The sequence below is a fragment of the Heterodontus francisci genome, chromosome 15 (assembly GCF_036365525.1).
Source record: "Heterodontus francisci isolate sHetFra1 chromosome 15, sHetFra1.hap1, whole genome shotgun sequence".
Taxonomy (NCBI): domain Eukaryota; kingdom Metazoa; phylum Chordata; class Chondrichthyes; order Heterodontiformes; family Heterodontidae; genus Heterodontus; species Heterodontus francisci.
This window is the reverse complement of record NC_090385.1, coordinates 41,507,049-41,529,621: the sequence shown is the minus strand read 5'-3', so window position 1 is coordinate 41,529,621 and position 22,573 is coordinate 41,507,049. Positions and strand designations below refer to the sequence as shown.

The 22,573-nt window shown below is 43.5% G+C and overlaps 1 protein-coding gene across 1 annotated transcript in view; it reads right to left on the bottom strand.

The window, feature by feature from the left end:
- Positions 1-22,573, bottom strand: part of LOC137377407 (V-set and immunoglobulin domain-containing protein 1-like) — a 43,245-nt gene that overhangs the window by 16,172 nt on the left and 4,500 nt on the right. Inside the window, exons 2-3 of the mRNA XM_068046987.1 lie at positions 9,481-9,644; positions 1,819-1,926 (exon numbers count right to left, since the gene is read on the bottom strand). Of these exons, the coding sequence (XP_067903088.1) occupies positions 1,819-1,926; positions 9,481-9,644 (272 nt within the window). The remainder of the gene's footprint in view (positions 1-1,818; positions 1,927-9,480; positions 9,645-22,573) is intronic.

Genomic DNA, 22,573 nt, shown 5'->3' with positions numbered 1-22,573 from the left:
TGCTCAGCACCATTTGAAAATCCTCAGATACTGAAGCAGTCCATGCCCACATGCAGCAAGACGTGGACAACATTCAGGCTTGGGCTGATGAGTGGCAAGTAACATTTGTGCCACACATGTGCCCGGCAATGGCCATCTCAAACAAGAGAGAATCTAACCAGCTCCCTTGACATTTAATGGCATTACCATCACTGAATTCCCCACTATCTTGGGGGTTACCATTGACCAGAAATTTACTGGACCTGCCATATAGCTACAGTGACTACAAGAGCAGGTCAGAGGCTGGGAATTCTGAGGCGAGTAACTCACCTCCTGACTTCCTAAAACCTATCCACCATCTACAAGGCACAAATCAGGGGTGTGATGGAATACTGTCCACTTGCCTGGATGAGTGCAGCTCCAACAACACTCAAGAAGCACAACACCATCCAGGATAAAGTGACCCCCTTGATTGGCACCTGATCCACCACCTTCAACGTTCACACCTACCACCACCACCGACGCACAGTGGCAGCAGTGTGTACCATATACAAGATGCACTGCAGCAACAAACCAAGGCTCCTTCGACAATACCTCGCAAACCTATGACCTTTATCACCTCGAAGGACAAAGGCAGCAGATGCATGGGAACACGACCACCTGCAAGTTCCCCTCCAAGCCACACATCATCTTGACTTGGAACTACATTGCTGTTCCTTCACTGTCTCTGGGTCAAAATCCTGGATTCCCTTTCTAACAGCACTGTGGGTGTCCCTACACCACATGGACAGCAGCGGTTAAAGAAGGTGGCTCACCACCACCTTCTCAAGGTCAATTAGGGATGGGCAAAATTGTTGGCCTAGCCAGCGACGCCCACATCCCATGAAAGAATGAAAAGAAATTAATTACTTCACTTCAAGAGTACTTCATTGGCTGTAAAGCACTTTGGGATATCCTGAGGTTGTGAAAACGTCATATAAATGCAAGTCTTTCTTTCTTTAATAGTGCTACCAGCAGAAGTGCCTGGAGTGTTTACAAAGCATTCAAAAAGGTCCACCATCCCTCTTACTGTAAGCACATAAAGCATTCGCACATCAAGAGGACATTATTTTGATGGAAGTGATATACTTGGCCCTTCTAAACACAAATATTCTCAGTAGTATATAGCTTTGTTAGTGGAATCTCTCTGCTATGCAGTAGGATTGAGCATGTCTGACTCTGATGATTGCATACTTAACTCCCACCCAGCTGTATTGTAGCTGGTTCCATTTGATTTCTGCAGTCAACTGTAGAATTACAACTTGTCTGTTTTTGGACTGGCAAGTTATTTTATGTGCAAATTGTTGGGAAATTTCTAAAAAGGTAAACTGGACCCCAAAAGTCCAGTTTTAAAATATAAAACTTATTTCTCTGACTTTTAGTCTCTTACGATCCTATCCATTACCCAGCTCTTGCTCTGCTCCACATCTTACTTAGCATAAGTAGACATCCCTCCTGAAGTAAATGACTGTAAATTAAAGATTGTTTTTAAAAATGTAAACAAAAATGCACAAATAGTTTAAGGGAATTATTGTGTTGGTGATACAGTTTAAGTGAAGCTTGAGTTAGTAACTTCTTTTCATGGAACCATGAGCATGTTTGCAACTGTTATTATTCCTGTCGCCTCAGATTGTTAATGGGAATGTAAGTCAGCTGACTTAGAAAGCATCATAATTGTGCACACTTTACTCATAAAATATATATCCTGTGGACTTGGCATTCAAAATGGAGAATATGGAGAGCTGCTTAAATACATTGCTCTGTGCCATGGTCTGTGGATCACACAGAGAAAGAACCTACCTTGAACTGCCAGCTACACAATCCTCGTCTATCAAGCATGTGTACCGTCTTGGGGCAATGCATCACGCTGCTCTCATCCACATTGTAACCAGTAGGACAGGAAGTCTGCTGGATTTGGTAGAAATGTGCTGGTTGGATAGCTTACTATATAAAGGTTTATATTCTGTCATGCTATACTAGTGAAGATCCCACTTTATACTGATGTGGAGTGATTTATCGCTTTCAATTAATCAAGACTGGGAGTGGTTAGAACTGGTTATTTACTAGTTTTGATCTCATTCACTCAGTAACCTTTTTTCTCCAATTTTTTTCCTGACCTCTACTGACAGTGTTAATTCATTCTGAGTCATTTACAGTCACATAAATAACATGCACTTCCTTTATACCCAGGTGAATCTGAGCTTTCAAAGAATTATTAACCCTCAATACCCCTGGCCTCAGAGACAAAAATTGACCAACATTCTCATTCTAATTAGTAACCACTGCTTGCAAGTGGCCGAGTCACACGGTTTGACACAAGTATCCAGCCCATAGGTACAACAGGTTGGATGCCCTTGCTCTAAACCACCTCTTTTCTACCTCAGCCACTGCTTCCATCAGAGATTGACCCTCATCCCACCCTATAAACTCTCAATATGTTGTCAAAATAATAACTCAGTACATGTACCTGCAAGTGCCATGTAATCTACAATGTATCATAACCCACTAAAGTTTATAACAAAGAAATAAGGCCATTTTTTGGAACAGAAAAAAATATAATTTGACCAAACAAACCAATTTTGTTTTGTATTATCTTAATCTTACTTGCCCACCTTCCAACCACCCGAATGAAGACCTAAGGCAGGACAAGTATCTTTCTTTATCAATATCTACATTGTGATCTTGCAATCCTTTCTTGGTTCAGCAACACAGGTAATTCTGTCTGGAGCTAACTTGTACTACCTGCATCCATACCTAATGCCTATAAGTAAAAACAATGGTAATGGAGAAAATAGTGGGACTTAAGATCAATAAATCTCCAGGACCTGATGGTTTCCACCCTGGAGTATAAAAAGCAACAGGTAGGAAATTGCAGATGCATTAGTCATAATTGTTCAAAGATTTCTAGATTTAGGAATTGTGCCTTTAGATTGTAAAATTGAAAATGTCTCTCCTTTATTTAAGTCAGGAGGGAATGATAAACCAGGAAATTACAGACCAGTCAGCCTAACGTCAGTTGTGGAAAGTTAATGAAATCTATCATCAGAGACAGAGTGGCTGAGTATTTGAATAATATGAGCTGATCAAAAAGAGTCAGAATGGATATGTAACAGGTAGGTCATATCAGACTAAGCTACTTGAATTTTTTGAGGAGGTCACCAACATGATTGGCAGGGGAGTGTCTATATGGACTCCCAGAAGGCATTTAGTAAGATTCTGCACAAGAGATTATTAGTACAAATGACAACATATGGAATTAGAGGTCACTTTGTGACATGAGTTAGAAATTGGTTTGGAGGTAGGAAGTGCAGAGTAGGGCTAAAGGAAATGTATACTTGATTAGAAGGATGTGATAAGTGGTATTCCCCAAGAATCTATACTGGGCATTTGTTTTTTCACCATATACATCAATGACTTGGATGAAGGAATAGAGAGTTGTATATCCAGGTTTGCAGATGACACTAAGTCAGGAGGCACAATGATGAATGTGGTTGGGAGCAGCGACATAGACAAATTAAATGAGTGGGTAAAACTATAGCAGACAAAGTTCAATATGAGAAAATGTGATGACATACACTTTGAAATTAAGAAAGACATATCGGAATATTTTCTTAATGATTCAATTCAGTCCATGCGATATCAAGAAATGGCTGAAGGCACTGGATACTGCAAAGGCTATGGGCCCTGACAACATTCCGGCAATAGTGTTGAAGACTTGTGCCCTAGAACTAGCCTGCCCCTAGCCACGCTGTTCCAGTACAACTACAATGCTAGCTTCTACCTGACAATGTGGAGAATTGCCCAGGTATGTCCTGTACACAAAAAGCAGGACAAGTCCAACCCAGCCAAATACCACCCCAGCAGCCTGTTCTCGTTCACCTCATTACAGCCTTGATCCAAACAAGCACAAAAGAGCTGAACTCAAGATAGGAGGTGAGAGTGATTGCCCTTGACATCAAGGCAGCATTTGAGCAAGTGTGGCATCAAGGAGCCCTAGCAAATTTGAAGTCAGTGGGAACCAGGGGAAAACTCTCCATTGGTTGCAGTCATAGCTAGCACAAAGGAAGATGGTTGTGGTTGTTGGAGGTCAATCATCTGAGTCTCAGGATATCACTGCAGGAGTTCCTCAGGGTAGTGTCCTAGGCCCAACCATCTTCAAATGCTTCATCAATGACCTTCCCTCCATCATAAGATCAGAAGTGGGGATGTTCTCTGATGATTGCACAATGTTCAGTACCATTTGCAACTCTTCAGATACTGAAGCAGTCCATGCCCACATGCAACAAGATTTGGACACCATTCAGGCTTGGGCTGATAAGTGGCAAGTAACATTCATGCCACACAAGTAAAGGCCGGCAATGGCCATCTCAAACAAAAGAGAATCTAACTATCTCCCCTTGACATTCAATGGCATTACCAATGCTGAATCCTCCACTATCAACATCCTGGGGGTTACCATTGACTAGAAACTGAACTGGACCAGCTATAAAAATACTGTGGCTACAAGAGCAGGTCAGAGGCTAGGAATCCTGCGGCGAGTAACTCACCTCCTGATTCCCCAATGCCTGTCCACCATCTACAAGGCACAAGTCAGGAATGTGATGGAATACTCTCCACTTGCCTGGATGAGTGCAGCTCCAACAACACTCAAGAAGCGCAGCACCATCCAGGACAAAGCGGCCCGCTTGATTGACACCCGATCCACCACCTTTAACATTCACTCCCTCCACCACTGACGCACAGTGGCAGCAGTGTGTACCATCTACAAGATGCACTGCAGCAACGCACCAAGGCTCCTTCGACAGCACCTTCCAAACCCATGACCTCTACCACCTCAAAGGACAAGGGCAGCAGATGCATGGGAACATCATCACTTGCAAGTTCCCCTCCAAGCCACATACCATTCTGACTTGGAACTATATCGCCATTCCTTCACTGTTGCTGGATCAAAATCCTGGAACTCTCTTCCTAACAGCACTGTGGGTGTACCTACACCACATGGACTTCAGCAGTTCAAGAAGGTGACTCACCACCACCTTCTCAAGGGCAATTAGGGATGGGCAACAAATGCTGGCCATGCCAGCGACACCTACATCCCATGAAAGAATTTTTTAAAATTTTCTTAATGATGATAAACTTCAAACTGTGTAGCAAAGAAGGGATTTAGATGTCAGTAATATAAATCATTAAATGTTCATGCATAGATGCAAAACATAATCAAAAGGGCTAATGGAATGTTGGCCTTTATCCCAAGGAGGTTTGAATTCGAAAGTGAGAAATTAATGTTTCAGTTGTACTGATTTTTGGATAGACCCCATATGGAATACTATACTCAGTTTTGGGCATTGCATCTCAGAAAGGAGGGTGTACAGCACAGATGTAACAGATTGATACCAGGGCTTAAAGGGTTAAATTATGGGAACAAGAACATAAGAACATAAGCGATAGGAGCAGGAGTACGTCATTGAACCCTTCGAGCCTGCTCTGTCATTCAATATGATCATGGCTGATCTTCTACCTCAACTCCACCTTTCTGCACTATTCCCATATCCCTTAATTCCCTTAGTATCCAAAATTCTATTGATCTCTGTCTTGAACATACTCAATGACTGAGCAACCATAGCCCTCTGGGGTAGAGAATTCCAAAAATGCACAACCCTTTGAGTAAATAAATTTCTCTTCATCTAAGTCCTAATTGGCTGACCGCTTATTCTAAGAATATGCCCCCTTGTTCTAGACTCCCCAGCCAGAGGAAACAGCCTCCCAGCATCTATCCTATTCAGAATTTATATGATCCAATGCCATCACCTTTCATTCTTCTAAATTCTAGGCAATATAAGAACATAAGAAATAGGAACAGGAGTAGCTTGCTCTGCCATTCAACAAGATCATAGCTGATCTGATTCTGGCCTTAACTCTACCTTCCTGCCTGTACTCATAATCCTTGACTGCCTTGTAGATCAGAAATCTGTCTAACTCAGCCTTGAATATATTCAATGACCCAGCCTCCACTGCTCTCTGGGGAAGAGAATTCAAAAGATTAACAACTAAGAGAATAAATTCCTCCTCATCTCCATCTTAGTTGGGAGACCCCATATTTTGAAATAGTACCCCCTAGTTCTGGATTCCCCCACGAGGGGAAACATCCTCTCAGCATCTACCCTGTCAAGCCCCCTCAGAATCTTATATGTTTCAATAAGATGCCCTCTTATTCTTCTAAACTCCTATTGAGTACAGGCCCAACCTGCTCAACCTTTTCTTATAAGATAACCCTTTCATCCCAGGAATCAACCTAGTAAACCTTCTCTGAACTGCCTCTAATGCAAATATATCCCCCCTAAAATAAGCAGATCAAAACTCTACATGGTAGGTGTGTTCTCACCAACACCCTGTGCAGTCATAGCAAGATTTCCAAACTTTTATACTCCATCCCCCTTGTAGTAAAGGGTAACATTCCCAGATCCCTCTACTGCAGCATTCTACAGTCTCTCTCCATTTAAATAATATTCTGCTTTTCTATTCTACCCACCAAGTGGACAACTTCACATTTTCCCACATCCATCTATCAAATTTTTGCCCACTCACTTAACCTATTTGTATCCCTTTGTAGACTCGTTGTGTCTTCCTCACAACTTGCTTTCCTATCTATCTTTGTACAGTCATGCAGGCCCCCACCTGCCAAGAATGAGGCACATTGGTTTTGTCATATGAACACTGATTTTTAACTGTTGCTGGAGTGAGGAAATGACTTGTTGAACAGATCAGTCGTGGCTGGAAAAAACATTTGCATACTAATAAACGGTGCTTGTGTAGACAAAGGACCATTCCCTGACACATTCAACTTACAATGGGTGTTGATCACCAGACAGTGAGGGGTTTGGCAGCACCTTCCAGGGCTTGCTGGGATGATGCAATCCGCAGGGACCAGGACTGGTTGGACTAGCTGGTTACATGACTAACTGGCTGTTCCAGGGTTTTTTTGAACTAGCCACAAAGAGTTTGAGGAGAAAGACTGTTTGCTCCTGGACTGAGAAGATCTCTCCTGTCTGCTCCCATCTCTTTCTCACAAGCCTCTGAATACACTGAAGACACATGAACCCCAAGAGAGAAAAGTCTCCTACAGCGAACAAGAAGAATACTGGGCCCCAACGAAAAGCAAGAACTACCTACAATCAAGGACTCTACACTGAGCTCGAAGAACCATAACAAAAACTCTTCAGATATTGCCTCAAACTTTTCCACTTTATTTTTCTTCTGCTCTTTTCTGTCTCTATTTGCATGTGTGTAACGCATATGCATGCTAGCTTGGGCACATTGTGTATCCGTAGGCGTTAACCGAATTAGCATTTAAGTTTAATAAATTTCAACTTTTCTTCTTTAAACCTAAGAAAGCCTGTTTGTGCTGGTTTCTTTACCTTATAACTGAAAAGCAGCAAACAAGGATTCACTAAGCGGGAGCTAAAAACATGTGTGTTTAAAAATAAAAGCCTGTTATGGTAAGACCAGGTGAAGGCTGAGAGGGACCCCTAGGCACCTTTCTCACTTGGTCGTAACAGTACCATCAGCAAATTGGGCTACAATACACTTGGTCCCTTTATCCAAGTCATTAATATAGATCATAAATAGTTGAGGCCCCAGCACTGATCTCTGTGGAACCCCACTAGTTACTGTTTGCCAATCTGAAATTGACCCATTTATCCCAACTCTCTGTCTCCTATTAGTTAGCTAATCTTCTATCCATGCTCATGTATTAGCCCCAATACCATCTTGTGCAGTAACCTTTTTTGTGCCACCTTATCAAAAGTCTTTTGGAAATCCAAATACAATATGTCTACTGGTTCTCTTTTTATCCACCCTACCTATTACTTCCTCAAAGAACTCTAATAAATTTGTCAAACACAATTTTTCTTTCAGAAAACCATGTTGACTCTGCTTGACTGTACTATGATTTTCTAAATGTCCTGCTACTACTTCCTTAATAATTAATTACAGCATTTTCCCAATGACAGACGTTAGGCTAACTGGCCTATGGTTTCCTGGTTTCTGTCTCCCTCCTTTCTTCACATTTGTGGCTCTCCAAACTACTGGGACCTTTCCAGAATCCAGGAAATTTTGGAAGATTACAACCAATGCATCCACTATCTCTGCAGCCACTTCTTTTAAGCCCCTAGGATGTAAGCTATCAGGCCTAGGGGACTTGTCAGCCTTTAGTCCCATTAATTTTCCTAGTACTTTTTCTCTTAGTGATAGTGATTGTTTTAAGTTCCTCCATAACATTTGCCCCTTGATTTCCTACTGTTCTTGGGATTTTTTTGTATTTTTCCATGAAGACAGGTACTTGTTCAAAGTTTCTGCCGTTACCTTGTTTCCCATTATTAATTACCCAGTCTCATCCTCTGAGGGATCAATCAGTCTAGTGAACCTTTGTTGCACAACCTAAGACGAGTATATACTTTCTTAGGTAAGGATACCAAAACTGTACATAGCACTCCAGGGATGATCTCATCAAGGCCCTATACAATCACAGTAGGAGTTCTTCACTCTTATGCTCCAATCCTTTGTAATAAAGGCTAAAATACCATTTGCTTTCCTAATTGCTTGCTGTACCTTCATGTTAACTTTCTGTGATTTGTGGACAAGGACACCCAGGTCCCTCTGAATACCAACAATTCCCAGTCTCTTGCCATTTAAACACAATTCTGCTTTTCTATTTTTATATGCAAAGTGGATAACTCACACTTCCCCACATTATATGCCACCTGCCATATTCTTGCCACTCACGTAACATGTCTATATCCCTTTGCATAAGTGTGGCTTATATTCCCTTTAGATTTTAGAAGGTTCAGGGTTGATGTGATTGAAATGATAAAGGGTTTGATAGAGTAGATAGGTCCCATGCTATTTCGTCAAGAGGTGTATCTAGAACAAGGGGGCACAATCTTAAAATTAGAGTTAAGCCATTCAGAAGCATAGTCTGGAATTACTTCTTCACACAAGAGATAGTGAAAATCTGGAATTCTCTTCCCTAGAAGGCTTTGAATGCTGGATCAATTTAAATTTTCAAGACTGAGAATGACAGATTGTTATTAGATGAGTGTATCAAGGAACATAAATCAAAGGTAGATAAATGAAGTGGATGTAAAGATCAGCCATTATTGTGTTGAATGGCAGAATAGGCTCAAGGGGCTGAATGAACTACTCCTGGTCCTATGTTCTTATGTGATCCTAGTAACAGAAACCATCTGGCCTAATGTTTCCAGCCCTTCTCCTCTCATGGCCACTCAAGATGTGCCCATAGTGACACAGGTATCTGCTGCTGGCTTTCAAATTATGCAACCCCATGCTAGTCCTCAATCATGCAGTGGAGTCAGGAGCAAAGGTCCCATGCTGCCATTCTGCTGCACTTATGCTGGTGATAGCAGGGCTAAGGAATTTCTACCCCATTGTTCTGAGTTGGATTACCTGGATGTGATCTGTAGAGAGGCTTCTGAGGAAAGTCCACTGGATGTTCAGGTTAGATATATCAACCTGGGTAGTTGTGTACATACATTGCAAGGTGACATTCCCTCCTTCTGTTGCATTCAACTGGCTGTCCTTCACTGTCACCTCAACAGCAAGCACATATCCTGAGAAATAAACAGATCCAGTGATGAGCGGAAGATCTTTGCTACTAAATCAGACTAACACATTATGACTTGTAGATTGCAACATAACATATCCAACCCAGAAGTGGAACCTGTAAAATAATGCACTGTTCACACACACAACCATAAAATAAGTTTCAAATATTCTTGGAGGATTAAATATGTATGATTTGGATTAATTTTCTCCCTTTATTTTAGGTGACATACGTACGCCACAAATGATGTTGAAATGGGGGAGATGGTGGCATAGTGGTAATGCCACTTGACTAGTAATCCAGAGATCCAGGCTAATACTCTGGAGACACGGGTTCAAATGCCACCATGGCAGCTGGTGGAATTTAATTGATTAATAAATTCAATTCATTAATAAAAATCTGGAAATGAAAGCTATTCTCAGTAATGATGACCATGACACTACCAGCAATTGTCGTAAAAATCTATCTAGTTCACTAATGTCCTTTATGGAAGGATATTTGTTGTCCTTACCTGGTCTGGCCTACATGTGACTCTGGACCTACAGCAATGTGGTTGACTCTTAACTGCCTGCTGAAATGGCCTTGCAAGCCATTCAGCTGTACAAAACAGGTACACAAAAGTTGAAAAGGAATAAAATTGGACGGAACACCTGTTATTGATCTAGACACCAGAAACAACAACAGCCCTGCAAAGTCGTCCTTACTAACAACTGGGGGCTTGTGTAAAAATCGCAAGAGCAGTTCCAAAGACTAGTCAAGCAACAGCCTGACATAGTCATACTCAAGGAATCACACCTTACATCCAATGTCCCAGACACCACCATCACCATCACCATCCCCGGGTATGTCCTGTCTCACCGGCAGAACATACTCACCAGAGGTGGTGGCACAGTGGTATACAATCGGGAGGGAGTTGCCCTGGGAGACCTCAACATTGACTCCAGACCGCATGAAGTCCCATGGCATCAGGTTAAACACGAGCAAGAAAACCTCCTGCTGATTACCACCTAACGTCCTCCCTCAGCTGATGGATCAGTGCTCCTCGATGTTGAACGTCAATTGGAAGAAGCACTGAGGGTGGCAAGGGCACAGAATGTACTCTAGGTGGGGGAATTTCAATGTCCATCACCAAGAGTAGCTCGGTAGCACCATTACTGGCTGAATCCTAAAAGACATAGCTGACAGACAGGGCCTGCAGCAGGTGGTGAGGGAACCAACAAGAGGGAAAAACCTTCTAGAATTTGTCCTCACCAGTCTACCTGTTGCAGATGCATCTGTCCATGACAGTATTGGTAGGAATGACGACCACACAATCCATGTGAAAACGAAGTCCCATTTTTACACAGGGGAAACCCTCCATTGTGTTGTGTGGCACTACCATCATGCTAAATGGGATAGATTCAGAATAGATCTGGCAGCTCAGAACTGGGCATCCATGAGATACTGTGGACCATCAGCAGCAGTAGAATTGTATTCAACCACAATCTGTAACCTCATGACCCGACATATCCTTTACTGTACCATTACCATCAACCCATATCAACCCTGGTTCAAGAAAGAGTGCAGGAGAGCATGCCGGAAGCAGCACCAGGCCTACCTAAAAATGAGGTGTCAACCTGGTGAAGTTACAACACAAGAATACTTGCATGGCAATCAGCGGAAGCAGCATGCAATAGACAGAGCTAAGCGATCCCACAACCAATGGATCAGAACAAAGCTCTGCACTCCTGCCACATCCAGTCATGAATGGTAGTGGACAATTAAACAACTAACCAAAGGAGGAGGCTCCATAAATACCCCCATCCTCAATGATGGGGGAGCTCAGCACATCAGTGCAAAAGAAAAGTCTGAAGTATTTGCAACCATCCTCAGCCAGAAGTGCAGAGTGGATGATACATCTCCACCTCCTCCTGAGGTCCCCAGCATCACAGATGCCAGTTTTCAGCCAATTTGATGTACTCCATGTGATATTAAGAAATGGCTGAAGGCACTGGATACTGCAAAGGCGATGGGCCCTGACAACATTCTGGCAAGGCTTGTGCTCCAGAACTGTCTGTGCCCCTAGCCAAGCTGTTCCAATACAGCTACAACATTAGCATCTACACGGCAATGTGGAAAATTGTAGTTTGATTCGTCACTTTCTGACAGTGTTTTCAGTAATGGAGGTGCAGTTTGCCCTTTTTCCCAGAACATCATTTAAAGTCGTCCCTGTCACCAATTCAATTGAGGTGGTAGAAAGTGAGGTGATAGAAAGTGAGGTCCAGTACTGTTATGTTACTGGAGCAGTAATCTAGAGAACGAAAGTTCAAATCCCACCACGGCAGTTTCAGAATTTAAATTCAGTATTAAAAAGCTGGTCTCAGTAAACACAAAAGTATGGGGATAGTGGGGGAAAGTGGCATTGAGGTAGATGATCAGCCATGATCTAACTAAATGGCAGAGCAAGCTCAACGGACTGAATGGCCTGCTCCTGCCCCTATGTTCCTATGATATCAAGAAACAACTGAAGGCACTGGATACTGCAAAGTATAGGTCCTTTCGACATCCCGGCTGTAGTACTGAAGACTTGAGCGGCAGAACTAGCTGCGCCCCTAGCCAAGCTGATGCAGTACAGCTACAACACTGGCATCTACCCGACAATGTGAAAAATTGCCCAGGTGTGTCCTGTACACAAAAAGCAGGACAAATCCAATCCAGCCAATTACCACTCCATCAGTCTAATCTCGATCATCAGCAAAGTGATGGAAGGTGTCGTCGACAGTGCTATCAAGTGCCACTTAAACAGCAACAACCTGTTCACTATTGCTCATTTTAGGTTCTGCCAGGTCCAGTTGGCTCCCGACCTCATTCCAGCCTTGGTCCAAACTGGGACAAAATAGCTGAGCTCAAGAGGGGAGGTGAGTGTGATTGCCCTTGATATCAAGGCAGCATTTGACTGAGTGTGGCATCAAGGAGACCTAGCCAAACTGAAGTCAATGGGAATCAGGGGGAAACTCTCCACTGGTTGGAGTCATACCTAATATAAAGGAAGAGGGATGTGGTTGTTGGCGGCCAATCATCTCAGCCCTAGGATATTGCTGCAGGAGTTCCTCAGGGTAGTGTCCAAGGCCCAGCCAACTTCAGCTGCTTCATCAATGACCTTCCCTCCATCATATGGTCAGAAGTGGGGATGTTTGCTAATGATTGCAATGTTCAGTACCATTTGCAACTCCTCAGATACTGAAGCAGTCCATACCCAGATGGAGCAAGACCTGAACAACATTCAGGCTGAGCTGATAAGTGGCAAGTAACATTCGTGCCACAAATGTGCCAGGCAATGGCCATCTCCAACAAGAGAGAATCTAAACATCTCCCCTTGACATTCAATGGCATTACCATCACTGAATACCCCACTATCAACATCCTAGGGGCTACCATTGACCATAAACTGAGCTGGAATAGTTACATAAATATTGTGGTTCCAAGAGCGGGTCACAGGCTAGGAATTCTGCAGCTAGTAACCCACCTCCTGACTCCTCAAAGCCTGTCTACCACCTACAAGGCACAAGTCAGGAATGTGATGAAATACTTGTCTGGATCAGTACAACTCCAACAACACTCAGGAAGGTGGACACCATCCAGGACAAAGTGGCCCGCTTGATTGGCACCCCATCCACCACCTTCAACATTCACTCACTTCACCATCAGTGTACTGTGGCAGCAGTGTATACCATCTACAGGATGCACTGCAGCAACTCACCCAGGCTCCTTTGACAGCACCTTCCAACCCATGACCTCTTCCAACTAGAAGGACAAGGGCAGCAGATGCATGGGAACACATCTGCAAATTCTCCTCCAAGCCACACACCATCCTGACTTGGAAATATATCATCATTCCTTCACTGTCACTGGATCAAAATCCTGGAACTTCCTCCCTAACAGCACCATGAATGTAGCCCCATCCGATGGACTGCAGTGGTTCAAGAAGGTAGCTCATCACCACTTTCTCAAGGGCAATTAGGGATGGGCAACAAATGCTGGGCTTGCCAGAGACACCCATATCCTATGAAAAAAGCTAAAGATGACAGATGGAACTGATTTTTCCTACAATACTTTCCATGACAACACAAGAAGACACACTATTCTATTGCAAATAGCAATGGTACATTCGCTTCTTATTTTCTTAGCTTATGGATCAGTTTCAGGCTGGGAAAAACAAATTGCTATTTCTTAATTCTTAATTAATGATGACCAGGTTCTTACCCACAATGAAGAGGGAGCACCTTTAGAAACATTTTATTGCAATAATGACCTCTTGTGGCAGCACATTCAGAAATCCCAAAATGTGGCACAGGTTAATGCCAATATTGAGGTTGCACTGACTAGAAAATATATGTCACATTGTTGATAGGACAGAGATGGAGAGGTAAACCATAGCATCTCCACTACTGTCCCTACCTGACACAGACCAGAGAGGGAATCTGGGACTTCTGGCTCAGTACCTCATTGGCAGTGAATTTGCCCAGTAGGTCATCAGGTTCTTAGATGGAGAAAATGAAACACTTTTAAATGGAGAAAAAGAAAAGGGCAGAGTTAAATCATTTCCCACTCAACCTCATACCACTTTAGTGAGACCACACCTGGAGTACTGTGTGCAGTTTTGGTCTCCATATTTAAGGAAGGATACACTTGCATTGGTGGCGGTACAGCGAAGGTTCACTAAATTAGTTCCTGGGATGAGAGAGTTGTCCTATGACCAGAGGCTGAGTAAATTGAGTCATACTCTTGAGGGTTTAGAAGAATGAGAGGTGATCTCATTGAAACATACAAGATTCTGAAGGGGCTTGATAGGGTAGACACTGAGAGTTTGTTTCTCCTGGCTGGGGAATCTAGAACACGGGAACACAGTCTCAGGATAAGGGGCCAATCATTTAGGACTGAGATGAGGAGTAATTCCTTCACGCAAAGCATTGTAAATCTTTGGAATTCTCCCCAGAGGGTTGTGGATGCTCCATCGTTGAATATTTTTAAGGCCGAGATAGACAGATTTTTGGTCTCTTGGGGAATCAAGGGATATGGGGAGCGGGATCAGCCACGATCATATTGAATGGAGGAGCAGACTTGAGGGGCTGTATGGTCTACTCCTGCTCCCATTTCTTATGTTCTTACGCACTTCCAAAAAGACAGAGGCCAAGGTAGCTGAGATTCACTGACTCAAGGCAGCCCTTTATGACAAGAGTTACACAGCTCTGATTTATGTTTTTAGTCTTGCAAAGTTGCAAAATGCAGCTGTTCAGAGCGCTGGAACAGTGAAGCAGCTTTACAGCACATTGGTCTACTGTTCAGGGGCCAGGGAACTGAGGAGCAACTTATACAGCACACTGATCTATTGGTCGGGATTTTATGTTACGCAGACAGGAGCTAGCCACCGACTGAAAAGTCGGTGGCGAACCCGCTTCTGCCTCGTCTGGGGATCCATTCCATATTTTATGGTCCCCAAGCTTTAACTGTTCTGAGGCGGGACTTCCACTACTTGAGGGAGGAAGTTCCACCTCATTGAACTGCCGGCCAATCAGCGGGCTGGAAGCTCTTACTCTCAGCAGCGCCACTGGGAGCAGTGGCCACTGCTGAGACTGCTGCTCAGCTGACCGCAGAGGAAGACATGGAGCCGAGAGTTAAGGTAAGTTTTGGTTGCCTCGCCGGGGGTAATCAGTCGGGCCCCAACAAGGCAAGGGGAGAAGGGTGGGGCGTGTTGGGTCCTGGGGGTGGTTGTGATAGCGAGGGCGGCCGTCCATCGGGCACCCTGTGTCTGATTATCAGGACCCACCCTCCCCGCCCCCCCCCCGGGACAGGCAGCTTTTCCCAGCTCTAGGACGCCCGCTTGCCATGCGTAAGATTCGCGTGGAGACGGGCGAAGGCCCTTAAGTGGCTGTTATTCCAGTGGACTGAGAACTAAAGTATAATTATTACAGTGCATTGATCAGCTGGTCCGAGGAGCGATGAAGTAACTTATAAGGTGAATTGATCAGTGACTTGGGAAGCAGAGAAGCATCTTATACAGTGACTTGATCATATATTCAGGAATCCAAGGAGTGAAGATGAAACTTATACAGTAAACTGATCAGCTGCTGAGACAACTGAGAAGCAAAAGAGCTTGAACAGTTCATTCCGTATGGGCACTGGTTGGTGTGGAAGAGTTAAGATAGGATGTACTGTCTCTATCTGAAGCTGATCTTCACCCAAAAAAGAATTAAAGAAGCCAATACTAAACTAAATCTTACACAAAACACTTCCTTTTTGCCACACTATCATTCAGTAGAGTATGGTGTATGTCCATGCTTGAACAGGAGTATAGGAACAGTGCAATTACATATTTTATACTGAGATATGCTACTCAGCAAGTCACTCAAGAGAAGCTCCTGGAATCTGCTGTCCATTTAGTGAGAGCTGAAATTCACACTCGTCAGTTTTTTAACAATTAACTTATGACTATCTTCTTGGGGTTGATTTGGTTCCAAGATGTATACATGATAATCTAATAGATGAACTAGAAATGTCAACAGTTCTCCAGGACACTCTTGATGATTGACCAGCCAACTTGGCTCACTAATGGAACTTGCTGGAGTAAACCTAGAATATGGGGTTGGAATTGTTTCTACTTGGTTCCAAATAACCCTGGAAACCACAGCCCAAATAGACTGGTCCTAGTTGGACAAGAAATGGAAACCTTACCAGTGCTCGATACTTGTAAGCTGGGCATATTTAGGAGTCCTTTATACTCACCTCTGTCAATCTACAATTAAGCTCTCTGCATCGATGTAAGTGGAATATCAGGCAATAAAATTTCTCAGTTTGGAGCTTAAACATAAGTGTCACATTCCTCACTCAAACTGAAATCTAAGAAAAATTGATTCCTTTTAGACTTACAGCTCAGTCACTCAGTGCTTAACTTCTACAATCTGGAGGAGGGAAGCAAGAGGGATTCTTACAGAGTTCTTCCAGTTTCTTGAACCTGGCACTGCTAAAGGAGAGTACCATTGAAAGGCACCAGAAGGCAAAATACTGCTTTTATCTTTATTTTAAACGCATGTATAATTTACATGAAATTTTTCTGAAAAAGCAGGACAAATCCACCCCAGCTAATTACCACCCCATCAGTCTACTCTCAATCATCAGCAAAGTGATGGAAGGGGTCACCCACCGTGCTATCAAGCGGCACTTACTCAGCAATAACCTACTCACCTACGCTCAATTTGGCCACCCCGGCTCCTCACCTCAATACAGCCTTGGTCCAAATTTGGACAAAAGAGCTGAACAGAGGTCAGGTGAGATTGACTGCCATTGACATCAAGGCAGCATTTGACTGAGTATGGTATCAAGGAGACCTAGCAAAACTGAAGTTAATGAGAATCAGGGGGAAAACTCTCCCCTGGCTGGAGGCATACCTGGCACAAAGGAAGATGGTTGTGGTTGTTGGAGGTCAATCATCTCAGTCCCAGGACATCACTGCAGGAGTTCCTCAGGATAGTGTCCTAGGCCCAACCATCTTCAGCTTCTTCATCAATGACCTTTCCTCCATCATAAGGTCAGAAGTGGGGATGTTTGCTGATGATTGCACGATGTTCAACCCCATTTGCGACTCCTCAGATACTGAAGCAGCCTATGTCCATTGGCAGCAAGATCTGGACAACATTCAGACTTGGGCTGATAAGTGGCAAGTAACATACATGCCACACAAGTAAAGGCCGGCTGCCCAACCTGAACCTGACGGGACCCAACTACATGTGTCGGGTTCGGGTCAGGTCACACTTCCGGGTCTGGCATTCCGGCTCGGGTCAGGTTGGGCCGGGTCGAACATGCTCTATCACAACCTCCACTGTGGCTCCACTGTTAATTTAATATTTGGACTAGAAAGATGGTTTTGTTACTGTTATTTTAAGCTTGTGCAGATCAGCAACAAAGTGAAAAACACAAGGTAGGTTAACTGGCGGTCGGGTCGGGTGCAGGAAAAAATGGAAGGACTCGGGCCAGGTTGGGCTCAGGGTCAGATAAGGTTCTATCGGGCTAAGGTCAGGTTTCATTTGCAGACCCAAGCCAGCCTTTACAACAAGTGCCAGGCAATGGCCATCAACAAGAGAGAATCTAACCATCTCCCCTTGACATTCAATGGCATTACCATCACTGAATCCCCCACTATCAACATCCTGGGGGTTACCATTGACCATAAACTGAACTGGAGCAGTCACATAAATACTGTGGCTACAAGAGCAGGTCAGAGGCCAGGAATTCTGTGACTAGTAACCCACCTCCTGACTCCCCAAAGCCTGTCCACCATCTACAAGGCACAAGTCAAGAGTGTGATGGAATACTCTCCACTTGCCTGGATGAGTGCAGCTCCAACAACACTCGAGAGGCTTGACAGTATCCAGGACAAAGCAGCCTGCTTGATTGGCACCTCATCCACCACCTTCAACATTCACTCCCTCCACCAGCAACGCACAGTGGCAGCAGTGTGTACCATCTACAAGATATACTGCAGCAACTCACCACGGCTCCTTAGACAGCACCTTTCAAAATCCTGGAACTCCCTTCCTAATAACACACTTTGTGTACCTACACCCCAAGGACTGCAGCAGTTCAAGAAGGCAGCTCACCACCATCTTCTCAAGGGTGGCGCAGTGGTTAGCACCACAGCCTCACAGCTCCAGCGACCCAGGTTCAATTCTGGGTACTGCCTGTGTGGAGTTTGCAAGTTCTCCCTGTGACCGTGTGGGTTTTCGCCGGGTGCTCTGGTTTCCTCCCATAGCCAAAGACTTGCAGGTTGATAGGTAAATTGGCCATTATAAATTGTCCCTAGTATAGATAGGGAAGGTGGGGATGTGGTAGGAGTGTAGGATTAATATAAATGGGTGGTTGATGGTCAGCACAGGCTCAGTGGGCCGAAGGGCCTGTTTCAGTGCTGTATCTCTAAATAAATAAATTAGGATTAGGCAATAAATGCTGTCCTAGCCAGAAACACCCATATCCCACGAATGAATAAAAAAAAAGTATCTGATGGGTCTGCTGTAGAATAGCATGATGTGCAAGTCTGCAGCTCAAGAGTATTAAAATTCAAGTTTTTAAAAAATCCCCTGCTCTCCTCCCTGAAATCTCACACAATCGGAGGGAAATTCAAAATCTGAAACTCTTATCACTGTGCATAAACTAAGAGGATCCACAAATCACCTCCAGAAAGCAGAGTGGTCTAAGAGTGAAGTCAGTTTGTAATAAATCAGCTTTCCTTTCTATCCAACCCCATAACGTGCCAAGAAGGTCTAAAAGCTTGGTAGGTGTGGCTGCTGTTTGTTAATAATTAATCCATGGGCTGAAAACACCTTGTCAGAAAACGTCAATCATTTTAGCATTAGCAGTAATTGTATGTTTGTTCAATTGTGTGGGAGTGAATTTCTTATTTGCACTTGTGGGCCTGGCCTCAGAGTAATCCAGCTGCTGCATTCTAAAGCAAGCCCCAACCGCCAGCATTTTGTATCTGGGCGCACCACAGACATAACTACAGTAAACTGCGGTGTCAGGCCAGGGAAGCCAACTCCCTTCAAACCTTTCCACACAGTATAATACATGTAAAAACCTTAAGAGATTGGACTGTGAGATGGAGGTATTGTGCCTTTTTCCTTCCAAGGGACGGTAGATATATACGATAATGCCTATGCGTTCTTTGGGTAGAAGAGTGAGATAGTGAGACTCAATTGCTGTTGCAGTTGCTAACTTAAAATCATGGTTCCAGTTATTATTAAATACATTCAGTTCTATATATAGAAGTATGTTTGGAGTTTTGTCTGGAAGAACTTGAAGCCTCAGTTATCCATGTTTAATTGGGTCTTCAGCTGCACATGTCCTGAAAACATAACATTTACTTCTTGAAACAATTTACTGCACCACTTTTCTGTCATGCTTTTTTCATTATACTATCTCGGTCACTCTATTTCCATCACACCAATCTGTTTTTAACGCTTAAATTTGCTATTTCTAGTTTATCACTTACACATACTTCTGCTTGGCTCATTCTTTCCACATGACTCATTCTGGGATTAGACCTCTCAGCTATCAGTCTGTGTCTCTGATCTGCTGGTTTAAACAGTGTCACCTGCCTGAGTCTTGTAAGGATTAGGCCACTTACCCAACCCAAACCTTGCTGTCTTTCTCCGTACCTGGTGCCGGCTGCTACCAGCTACCCTCTTCACTCTCAACCCTTTGGCCACTTGCAACCTGCCTCCTCCCCAGTAGCTGGTGACCTCACCCTACTCCAGACCTGCTGCCAAGCCCCTCCCCCCACTTTCTTTCTTGCTCCCATCCTGCTCCTGCACATGTCCAATGAGCCAATACTTTCTTTATCCCTCGTCACTCCCTGCAGCAAACCAACCACTTACATTACAGAACTTAAAGCCGGTTCTCAGGTCACAGCCAGAAATATTGGTTTTTCTTAGTGCAGGAATGGGTTGTCATGAGTAGCTTTCGACATTTAGGCAGCAGCTGTCTTGGTGTAAAGTGAATCATGTGTTTATATATTTGGCAACATACAAATCTTCCAAATTAACTTTCCCATTAAAGAGCTTTATGCAACAACAACAACAACAACTTGCATTTATATAGTGCTTTTAACATAATAAAATGTCCCAAAGTGCTTCACAGGAGCATTGCCAAGTGAAGTTTGACACCAAGCCATATGAGGTAATATTAGGGCAGATGACCAAAAGCTTGGTCAAAGAGGTATGTTTTAAGGAATGTCTTAAAGGAAGAAAGAGAGGTGGAGAGCTTAGGGCCTTAACAGCTGAAGGCACGGCCACCAATGGAGGAGCAATTAAAATGGGGGTGCTCAACAGGCCAGAATTGAAGGGCTGCAGGAGATTAGAGTGATAGGAAGGGGCCAGACCATGGAAGGATTTGAAAACAAGGATGAGACTTTTAAAATTGAGGCATTGCTTACCAGGAAGCCAGTGTAGGTCAGCAAGCACTGGGGTGATGGGTTAATGGAACTTGGTGCGGGTTAGGAACTCTAGAGCAGAGTCAGCGTGACCCATAAGCTTGTTTATCCACACCCCAGCACCCTACTCCCACCCCTTTCAAAATCACAAAACACCACTCTTACTACTCCCCGACTCCAACATTCTCTGCTTCTTGCACATCACACCTTATTCCCTCTCAGACTCCAGATATATCTCCCAACACTACCAAACCACATAACCCTGAAATTATACATACCTCTGATCTTCCTTATCATCTATTCTGTATCCTGAACTTTAGAAAAAGATATAAAATTGAAACAAAATATAATAATCAAAGCCACTAATTTATGGGCTTAATCACGTAATTCAAACACTGCTAACACTGGCAAAATACTATGTAATAAAAAGATGATTTCACTGATTCAATCATTGTAAATCAGTGGCCTTGATAATATACTGTATGTTACATGTATGTTACAAAGAACAGCATGTTCTTTTACACACTGTGCGCAGCATCATTGGAGATCCTCTAGTAAAGATATAAAGATACAATTATTTAGACTGGGATAGCAAAAGCTACATATTCACGTTTGAAGACAGGACATCATTTTTGTATTAAGTATCACTAACATTTTTATTTTTAATGACTCAAAATTTCCAAAATTCTTCAGATTTGATTGCAAGTCTTTTTTATTGACAGATAATCGGATGAATAACTGCCCTGGTACAGAAACAGGCCACCTACCTTATGCTTTATATTCTACATATTGTCCCTTCACTGTTTTGAAATCAAAACACAATACAGTCTCTGACTCTCTCCTACTCATTCTTTTCCAGAACCTCAAAATTGTGGCACTCCATGGGCAGGCCTTGCAACTTCACGGAGGGTCAGATAGGCTGTCCATTATACATCCCACTCTATCTAATAGAACCCAATTTACATCTGTGCCAAAGTCAAAAGTTGATCTTTTGATACAGCACTGAAACAGGCCCTTTGGCCCACCAGTTCCGTGCCAACCGCCAACCACCCATTTATACTAACCCTACATTAACCCCATTTCCCTCTCACATCCCCACCTTCCCTCAATTCTCCTACCACCTACCTACACCAGGGGCAATTTACAATGGCCAATTTACCTATTAACCCACAAGTCTTTGGCATGTGGGAGGAAACCGGAGCACCCGGAGGAAACCCATGCAGTCACAGGGAAAACTTGCAAACTCCACACAGGCAGTACCCAGAATCAAACCTGGGTCCCTGGAGCTGTGAGGCTGCGGTGCTAACCATTGCACCACTGTGCCGCCCACAGTGTTGTTGCTTCTTAGTATTCAGTGATCAGAGTATCGTATTATACTACTGTCTGATCTGTGCGTCAACTGCTGTAAAGTTCTGAAAGATTGGAATTTGTATATATATATTTGCCTAAAACAACTGCTTCCTTCAATTCCCCCATGTGGCAAGTTGCTGTGTTTGATCATGCTATGTAGAAAGGGTGATGGCAGGTAGAAGATGGACTGTTCCCCAAATGAAATGATAGAACATCAGGAAGAATAGGTTACCACTCTTGATCTGGCCCAGCAACTGGCTAAGAGCAGCACTAGTGTAGTCCTACATATATGCCGACTTCCTTCACATCCTCCCGGCCAGGGCATGGAGGCAGTGGGAGCCATAAAGAGAGAAAAGAAGCTAAATTTAAAATGTAGGAGAAGGGAATGTCTCTTGTCCATCATAAATCAGGCCAATAGTTGCCACTTTTTTTATCTTAGTTTTTCCACAAGAAAATAAGTTTTATCACCATGACAGCAACCTATAAATAAATAAAAGCCCTTTGAACCAACAGAACTAAAATAAAAAAGGATATGATTGTAATGATTGGAGATAATTCCTTATAAAATCTATAAAGGACAAATGACTGGGAACCTTGCCACCAATCATCTGCTCCACCAAAAGAAT